Raw genomic sequence first — 9763 nt, forward strand, 5'->3', positions numbered from 1 at the left:
ACGGTGATGTCTTCTGCCTAGAGTAGTGCTCGGCACTTAGTAGGTGCTCAGCGGGCGTTTGTTGAGTCAATGAGAGAATCAGTGGATCCATACGTGAATGAATGAGTGGATGAAGAAATGACTGAGCACAGGAATGACTGTCAGTGTTTTCCTGAACTCAAGGGACAGGCCTTCCGTAAAGCTGCAGGCCCTGTGCGGCTGGCCAAGCCTGGAGCTGGCAGCTGGGGTGGGGTGGGGGTCGGGGGGCACAGAGAGCAAACAAAAGAAACCAAGATAAGGGCAGCTTCAGGGCACTGGCTGTGGCACCTGAAGGTTCCCCTGGCAGCAGCCCTTACTGGCAGCTGCCCTCAGTGGGCCTGGGCCGGGGCAGGGCTGACAGGATGCCTCCAGCAGCTAAACTCTCAGTAATGTCCCCTTCCCCCCACCTTGGCCATTGCCCTCCCCCACCCCAACCAGGGACATCTCGATGGTGGTGCGAGGGGCTGTTTTCCACACTAGGCAAGGTGATGTCGAGAAGCATTTCTCAGCTATGGAAACCTTGATTTTCTCCTGTGCGAGGCTGAGTGACCCTTCCTGATCTTTGCATAACTTCAACACCCACCCTTTCCAAAAGGCAGGTTTCTGAAGAAATTCTCGAGGGTTTTTAAGAGAGGTGTTCCCCACTGGAGTGTTTATGTGCCTGCTCCCTGCTCACGTGCAGGGTGAGAACTCTGTCATAGGATAATGTTTAACCAGCCTGTCTGTGGTCAGCATTGCTCTGGTTCTGCATGGCTCACGGAGAACCCGTGACGGGGCCAGCCTTCCTCTGTGGTGGTCTTTGAAGGAGGCAGAGCAGACCCCCTGCCCTCCCATAACTCTGCTGCCCCTGTCTCAGCCCGATAGGAAACGGGCATCCTTTTACAAGTCCTCTTGAAGTAACGAAATGTTCTCTTTCTAGGCTTTTTTCTTATGCTAATAGGAAAGCCAGGATTTTAATTCTTTGGAAAAAATTCTTTTAAGCAATTTCTTGGTGCCCATAAAATATGAGCCCAACCTACCTAAAATAGTCATCCTAGTACCTGTTATGATTTGTGCATATTTCATAACCAATGACGAATAAAGGAAAAAACAACAACCCCTGTCCTTGAAGGCGGGGATTGAGTCTTAAACTCGCAGTCCCCACCCAGTTCAGGAGCGTTGGCATGTTCACGTGCAAGCAGTTTCCCCTGATATTGAAATCTGAGATAGACAGGACCATGTGAATTTTAGGCCATGCTGTTCCCAAACCTTAGCATGCATAGGGACCACTGGGGAGCTACCTAAAAATCTAGACTTCCAGATCCCACTGTCATTCATTCATTCATTCAATGAATGTTTATTGAGCTCCTACTATGAATAGAGTTGCCATATTTACCAAAAAAAAAAAAAAATGCAGGTTACCCAGTGAAACTTGAATTTCACATCACGCAGTGGTTGAGACATGCACTAAAAAAAGGCTTTATTGTCATCTGAAATTCACATTGAACTGGGTGGGCATCCTGTGTTTTACCTGGCAGCCCTCAGTCTGCACCAAGCACACTGTTCCTGGTGATCAGGACACAGGATGGGCGAAACAAAGCCCCTGACTTCTCGGAGCGTACATGCCAGTGGGGAGAACAGGCCAGCAGACCGCGGAGGGGAGGGTGTTGGGGCGCTGCTGCAGGAACTCCTTCTAGGCTTGTCAGGAACAGAGCACATGTACCCTCGCCACTGGGCCCTGCCAAGTCTGGGAGGGGGTGTTGGCACAGCCCACCCACAAAGAGCCTTCTCCAAGCAGAGGAGCAAGGAAATTAGAACTGTTCATAGATCCAAGGCTGCCAGTGACAGTGGGAGGAGAAGGGATATTTCAGTCACAGTAAGGTGATGTCAATTCTGGGTCTGCTTAAGGTTGGCTAAGTGCAAGATCAGGTTCCTTCTGGTAAAAAGACTCTGCTGCGTTCTTCATTTATTCTCTCATTCTTTTACTTTTTATTATGGAAAATCTTAAACACATAGAAGTATAGTGACTCATATAAAAGATTCCCATGTTCCCAATGTGAATACTAACATTTTGCCATTCTTTTCTTGTTATTAACCTTTTCCTGATTTTAGTTTTACTTTTCTTTTGTGGTATAACAATCATACAATAAAGTATAAAAAACACTTGATGAATTTTGATGGGTTTTATTTTGGGGGGGGGTTGCCTATGTTTACACCTGTGTAACCTTCACCTAGCCCAGTGGTAGTCAACCTGGTCCCTACCGCCCACTAGTGGGCATTCCAGCTTTCATGATGGGTGGTAGTGGAGCAACCAAAGTATAAATAAAAAGATTTAACTATAGTAAGTTGTTTTATAAAGATTTATTCTGCCAAACTTAGTGAAAATCCAACATAAAGTACTTGGTAAGTAATTATTATTATATGCTTTAACTTGCTGTAACTCTGCTTTATAAATTTTATAAAGTAAAGTTACTTCCCTACTTTATAAATCACCATTACTGTGGAACCGGTGGGCGGTTAGAAAATTTTACTACTGACAGAGATACAGAAGTGGGCGGTAGGTATAAAAAGGTTGACTACCCCTGCCCTAGATCAAGATTTAGAATGTTTCCAGTCCCTAGCTGGCTCCCTCCTGTTCCGTATTTTGGTCAGTTGTAGGGCACAATGGTTTAAATTAAATTGGGGAAAATATTTCTACAGAAAATAGAAAACTTTGAATCTCTCTCCCCCCTTTTTCCTTTCCTTCTCCCCTCCTTTCTTTCTAGTTTATCTACTGACCTAGTTATTAGGAAGATAAACTCTGGATTGTAGAAAGATATAGAACCACCTAGATTAATTCTGATTAAAGTGGATTTAGAAATTAGCTATTATTTTGGGGTTATCCATGTTAATCGTAAATGCCTCCCTCCCACTGAACGTTAACGGGCTCACTGCAGTGGATGTTGGAGATAGAAAAGAATGCCAACCTTGGCACCAGCCCCTCCCCAGGGTCACAGCGGCCTGCGTAATGAGAGGTGCTGAAGTTACCCTCCCAGGATTGTCTTAGGAAGAGCGAGGCCCCTGCCCCTCAGGTTGGGGAGGAGTCATTTAAGCACCTGAGTGGATGCTGAGCCAGTCGACCTCACGCTCCCTCCATGACCCCCGACCTGTTCCCTGCAGACGCTGCAGGAGATCTTTCAGGCAGAGGACACCATCATGCTGCTGGAAAGGTCCATCATGGCCAAGGAGTGCCCACTGAAGGTGGCAGAGACGAGGCTGGAGTGCAGGACCCGGCGCCCCAGCATGGAGCTGTGCAGGGACACCCCGCAGTTCAAGTGAGTGGTGGAGGCTGGGAGTGGGAGGGGGAACTCCCAGAAAACCTGGGTTTGAAAAAGGGACCCTCCACCAGTCAGGCTTCTCAGCAGGGCACTGGGAGGGGCTCTGGAGTTCTGGGGGTCCCCTTGATAACCTCCCATCAATGGGAAGGCTGGACCTTCTGCACTGAAGCCTTCTCAACTGCCTACACCAGAGGTGGTGCTATAGCCCCCTCTGTGTTCTGGGAAGGCCCCAGCTAACCCTGAAAGCTGAGGAGAGGCACTCTCCCAGGCCCTTGGTTGCTTTACCTTTTCTCTGTCCAGGATCCCGTGAAAGAGGTGCCCAGCTCACACCTTCTCACACATTTTCCATCACTGTCTTTAGAAAGTGCTCACCTGTGAGCCTTTGGAATAGCTTCCTGCTTAGCTAAGGAAGGGCTGCTTCTGTTGACAAGGGCCTCAGCAGAGCAGACGGGTGGAGGCTCTCACAGGGGTGAGATGATGGCCAGGCAAGCCAGGAGCACTGCGCGGGGGTTATTGTCCGGTGATGTGCTGTGCAGCCGGGGCAGGCCCGGCTGCTGTTTCCTCCCTGCAGGGGGCGCCGCATAAGGAACGGCGCCCCCTGCAGGGGGCTATTGCTGCCTAACACGTCCCCCCACGACTCAGTGGCTGCCCTCCGGAGCTAGACGTGGAGAAGAGACTGAGCTAAAGAAGGGAGGGAAAACGCTCCGAGAGAAAAAGCTGGTGGTTCCCCGTAATGATGTTGCACGGCCCCAGTTAGTGACTGAGATAACCACTTAGCAAGCACAGCTGGGTGCGTGTTGTGGGGGGTGGGCAGGGAAAGTGACCCCGTCTTTGAACGTGAAGGCCTGGCTACCTGCTCCTCAGCCTGCTGCTGACCTGGAAGATTTTCACCCCTGGAAGTGGGTGCAGTGTGGCCAGGGTCTCACCCTGCTGGGCTGCAAGGGGTCCAGGTCCTGGGTGAGGGGTTGGGGGAGGCTCTCCTGATCCTTCCTCCCTCTGGTTCATGCTTCTGAGTGGCTGAGGTTGGGCTCCAGCCCCTCCAGGGGCAAAGGGCTCTGATAACCCATTTGTCCACCCCAGGGGGCTTACACAGAACAGGGCTTTAGGGGAGTGACCAGATGTTGCCCTGGAGGACCTACTGCTCCTGGACAGGCTCCCTGCCTCCTCACCCATCAGCTGTGCCCGAGAGGAGTAGATGCGGAGTGGGACTGGGCTCTGTTTGGTCAGGGGCGCCAGGCAGTATGTGGTGTTTTGTGTGTGTCTGTGTATTTCCGTGTTTGTGTTGTAGTATGTATTTGTGTGTGTGTGTGCATGCTATGTGTTTTTTGTTGTTGTTGTTGTTTTTTCCAGAGACAGAGAGTGAGTCAGAGAGAGGGATAGACAGGGAAAGACAGACAGGAATGGAGAGAGATGAGAAGCATCAATCATTAGTTTTTCATTGTGCGTTGCAACACCTTAGTTGTTCATTGATTGCTTTCTCATATGTGCCTTGACTGCGGGCCTTCAGCAGACCGAGTAACCCCTTGCTGGAGCCAGCAACCTTAGGTTCAAGCTGGTGGGCTTTTTGCTCAAACCAGATGAGCCTGCACTCAAGCTGGTGACCTTGGGGTCTCGAACCTGGGTCCTCTGCATCCCAGTCTGATGCTCTATCCACTGTGCCACCGCCTGGTCAGGCTGCATGCTATGTGTATGTACATGTAGTAGGTGAGTGTGTGTGCACAGTGTGTTAGAAGCTGAGCAGACGACAGGACTCAGGCGGTCTGCCTTCCCCAGCAGCCGATGTGCCCCATCTGCATTATCTCCCTTGCCCCACATCCCCCCCCACCCCCACCCCCGCCTGCTTTCTCCTCGTCTTCCTACAGGTGGCCGCTCTTCTCCTGGCCCTCTCTAATAGGTCTGTTCCCATCCACACGTCCCCAGAATGATGCCCAATTTAATTTGAATTTAAATTAATTAAAATAAAATTCAAGCCTGACCAGGTGATGGCACAGAGGATAGAGCGTCGGACTTGGATGCTGAGGACCCAGGTTTGAAACGCTGAGGTCACCACCAGCTTGAGCGTGGGATTGCCAGGTTGAGTGTGGAATCATAGACATGACCCCATGGTCGCTGGCTTGAGCCCAAGGTCTCCGGTTTGATCAAGGGATCACTCACTCTGCTGGAGACACCCCCGGTCAAGGCACATTTGAGAAAGCAATCAATGAACAACTAAGATGCTGCAATGAAGAAGCATCAGCCTCTGATCTCTCTTCCTTCTAGCCTGTCTGTCCATCTGTATCTCCCATCTCTTGCTAAAAAAAAAAGATTTAAGTCAGCTCCATATTCACATGAACTACATTTCAAGTGTCAGTAGCCAGTGGCTAGGGGCTGCTGAGTCGGATAGCACAAAACAGCATTTCCGTCCCTGCGGAAAGTTCCGTCGGGCAGCGCTGGTCTAGGTCCCCAAGGAGAGAAGGGCGCCTGCTTCTGTCACCTCTCTAGCTCGGGCTTGCCATGGTGCAGCTCACCCTGACATCGGCTCAAGTCCTTCCAGCAGCATGTCCTCAGGTCCTGGGCACAGTTTTGCTGTCCCTCCCCCAACCAGAGGGGCCCGTTAGTTGTCACTCTCTATCCTCCTCCCTCCAGCCCCTGGCAACCACTAATCTACACTGTCTCTGTGGATTTGCCTATTCTGGACATTTCATATAAATGGAAACATACAACACCCAACCTTTTACGACTGGTTTCTTTACAGAGCATAACGTCTTCACGGTCCATGCATGTTGTCACATGTATTGTGCTTCATTCCTCTTTATGGCTGGATAATATCCCATTGTATGGCTAGGTCACCTTTTGTTTATCCATTCATCTGTGGATGGACATTTCGGTTGTCTCCCCCTTTGACTCTTGTGACTGGTGCTGCTATGAACATTCGTGTACGAGTGTTGGAGTGTCTGTTTTCAGTTCCCGCTGGGACACACTCGGAGTGGAATTGCTGGGGTCATAGTAGGTGTACGTTTGATCTGCTGAGCAGAAGCCAGATTATTTTCCTGGACATCCTGCTTGTTTCTCCCTCTCTACTTTCACCCTTGGTAACTCTGTTCTGCATTTACTTCCCAGCCTGTTCCACCCACCTTCCCTGATGGCTGAGCCCGGCCTGCCTGGCTTCCGGCAGTCTCCCAGCGCCTGGCGCAGTTCCCGGCACATAGTAGGTGCGCCTGTGTTGAACACTGAGTGACCTGCGCCTTGTCTTCCGCTCTCGCTCCAGGCTCGTGAACGAGGTGTTCACTATCAACGACTCGCTGCAGACCCTCCAGCTGAGGCTGCGGGAGACGCAGGAAACGCTGCAGCTGCTGGTCATGACCAAGTGCCGGCTGGAGCACGAGCTGGCCATCAAGGCCAACACCCTCTGCATCGACAAGAAGTGCATGGGCATGCGCAAGACCTTCCCCAGCACCCCGCGCCTGGTGGGCTACACGTGAGCTGGCGCCGCCCGCCCCCGCCCTGCTCCGTGACTGTTCTTTTACGCAGCATATAATTTGAAAAGGCAGACAAACCAAATAAAAGAAAGTATTGTTTTCTCTGTTTCCTCCTATCATGGAAAAGAATATATATCCAACATCACTGTGCCCACACCAAAGATCCTGGAACTCCATTGCATAGGGCGGCCCCGTGGCAGATCCTGGGAGGAGACAGACTGTGAGCCTGGGACAGAGCATTGTGAGGTGGTCAGCATCTGCAGGAATAGAAGAGGCCGCGCTTTGTAAAACCTGGCTGTCCGTTTAGGAGCACGGTATAGACCAGGGGTCCCCAAACTTTTTACACAGGGGGCCAGTTCACTGTCCCTCAGACCGTTGGAGGGCCGGACTATAAAAAAAAATTATGAACAAATCCCTGTGCACACTGCACATATCTTATTTTAAAGTAAAAAAAACAAAACGGGAACAAATACAATATTTAAAATAAAGAACGAGTAAATTTAAATCAACAAACTGACCAGTATTTCAATGGGAACTATGCTCCTTTCACTGACCACCAATGAAAGAGGTGCCCCTTCTGGAAGTGCGGCGGGGGCCGGATAAATAGCCTCAGGGGGCCGCATGTGGCCCACGGGCTGTAGTTTGGGGACCCCTGGTATAGACAGATGTGGCGTCCAGAGATCGGACACTGGAGCTGACAGGTCACAGCCCACCTGTCCCTGAGGAGCTGCGGTCCTGGAACGAGCCTCCAACCTGAGCGTCCTCATCTGTCCAGTGAGGTCAGGCCGAGGGGAGGTGACTGTTGACTGTGTGGTGCGGTGCAGGGAAAACAGGATTTAAAGTCAGAAGTCCTGGGTTTGAAGCTCAGCTTTGCTAGATGGGGTGTTTTAAAGATTGATAGGGGACAATTAGGAGGCAAAGTCAGTTCTGTGGTTGGGGCAGGAGGAGGCAGAGAAGGCTTAAAAGAAAGCTCTATGAAGAAGTGACATTGCTTTAAAAAGGCAAATGTGCCCTGGCCGGTTGGCTCAGCGGTAGAGTGTCGGCCTGGCGTGCAGGAGTCCCGGGTTCGATTCCCGGTCAGGGCACACAGGAGAAGCACCCATCTGCTTCTCCACCCCTCCCCCTCTCCTTCCTCTCTGTCTCTCTCTTCCCCTCCCGCAACCGAGGCTCCATTGGAGCAAAGATGGCCCGGGCGCTGGGGATGGCTCTGTGGCCTCTGCCTCAGGCACTAGAATGGCTCTGGATGCAACAGAGCGACGCCCCAGAGGGGCAGAACATCGCCCCCTGGTGGGCATGCCGGGTGGATCCTGGTCGGGCACATGCGGGAGCCTGTCTGACTGCCTCCCCGTTTCCAGCTTCGAAAAAATGAAAAATAAATAAATAAATAAATAAATAAATATAAATAAATAAATAAAAAGGTAAATGTAGAATTACTATATGACCCAGACACTCTACCCCTGGGTATAGAACCAATAGCACTGAAAACAAACGAAGGCTCGCACATGAGACCAGGTGGGTTAGGTGAGTTGGTTAGAGCATCATCCTGATACATCAAGTTTGTGGGTTTGTTCCTGTCAGGGCACATACAAGAATCAGCCAATGAATGCATAAAGATTTTATTTGTTTATTTTAGAGAGGAGAGAGAGAGCAAGAAGGGGGGGGGGGAGCAGGAAGCATCAACTCCCACATGTGCCTTGACCAGGCAAGCCCAGGGTTTTGAACTGGAGACCTCACCATTCTAGGTCGGCACGTTATCCACTGTGCCACCACAAGTCAGGCCATGAATGCACAGAAAAAGTAGCACAACAAATAGATAATTTTCACTCTCTCTTTCTCTTCTTCTCTCTCTAAAAGTAAAAAAAAATAAAAATAAAGACAAGCATACGAATGTTCATAGCAGCACTAATCACAAAAGGTGGAGACCCATTTGTCCATCAGTGGGTTAATGGGAAAACAAGATGTGACCCAGCCACACAGGGGAATAGTATTCAGTCACAAAGAGGAGTGAATGCTGGTTCAAGCCTCAACACAGGTGAAACTTGAAGACAGGATGCTCTGTGAAGGGGGCCAGACACGGAAGGTCACAGATCGTATGATTCCATTTATCTGAAATGTGAAATGTCCATAGAGACAGCAGATTGATGGTTGCTAGAGAGAGAGTCATGGGAAGTAACTGCTTAGTGCAGGGGTCCCCAAACTTTTTACACAGGGGGCCAGTTCACTGTCCCTCAGACTGTTGGAGGGCCAGACTATAAAAAAAATATGAACAAATCCCTGTGCACATTGCACATATCTTATTTTAAAGTAAAAAAACAAAACGGGAACAAATACAATATTTAAAATAAAGAACAAGTAAATTTAAATCAACAAACTGACCAGTATTTCAATGGGAACTATGCTCCTCTCACTGACCACCAATGAAAGAGGTGCCTCTTCTGGAAGTGCGGTGGGGGCCGGATAAATGGCCTCAGGGGGCCGCATGCGGCCGGGCCCGCGGGCCGTAGTTTGGGGACCCCTGGCTTAGTGGGTACAGGTTTTATTTGGGAGGAGTGAAAATGTTTTGAAACTAGATTAAGGTGGTTGCACAACATTGTAAATGTGCTAAATGCCATTGAATTGTTCACTTTAAGTTGTTTATTTTACATTATGTGAAATGTACCTCAATTAAAAAAAGAAAGACATCCCATGGCAGCTGAGTCCTGAATGGTGAGGAGTTTGAGAGATGGATGAAGAAGCATTTTTTTTTTCCTTAAGATTTTATTTATTGATTTTAGAGAGAGAGAAAGGGGGAGGAGGAATGGGAAGCATCATCTCATAGTAGTTACTTCTCACATGTGCCTTAACTGGGCCAGCCCAGGGTTTCGAACCGTCAACCTCACAATTTCAGTCAACCTCACAATTTCAGGTCGTGGGTCATGGCTTTACCCGCTGCATCACCACAGGGCAGGCTGGGAAAGCTTTTATTTATTTTTTAAACTTCATGTGGGCTTT

The 9763-nt window shown here is 49.7% G+C and overlaps 1 protein-coding gene across 1 annotated transcript in view; it reads left to right on the forward strand.

Annotated features, from left to right (window-relative positions):
- Positions 1-6775, forward strand: part of TEKT5 (tektin 5) — a 35229-nt gene extending 28454 nt beyond the window's left edge. Inside the window, exons 6-7 of the mRNA XM_066278251.1 lie at positions 3157-3311; positions 6562-6775. Coding sequence (XP_066134348.1) covers positions 3157-3311; positions 6562-6775 — 369 coding nt within the window. The remainder of the gene's footprint in view (positions 1-3156; positions 3312-6561) is intronic.
- The last annotated feature ends 2988 nt before the right edge of the window (positions 6776-9763 follow it).

Source organism: Saccopteryx bilineata, chromosome 4 (genome assembly GCF_036850765.1).
Source record: "Saccopteryx bilineata isolate mSacBil1 chromosome 4, mSacBil1_pri_phased_curated, whole genome shotgun sequence".
In the NCBI taxonomy this organism is placed as follows: Eukaryota; Metazoa; Chordata; class Mammalia; order Chiroptera; family Emballonuridae; genus Saccopteryx; species Saccopteryx bilineata.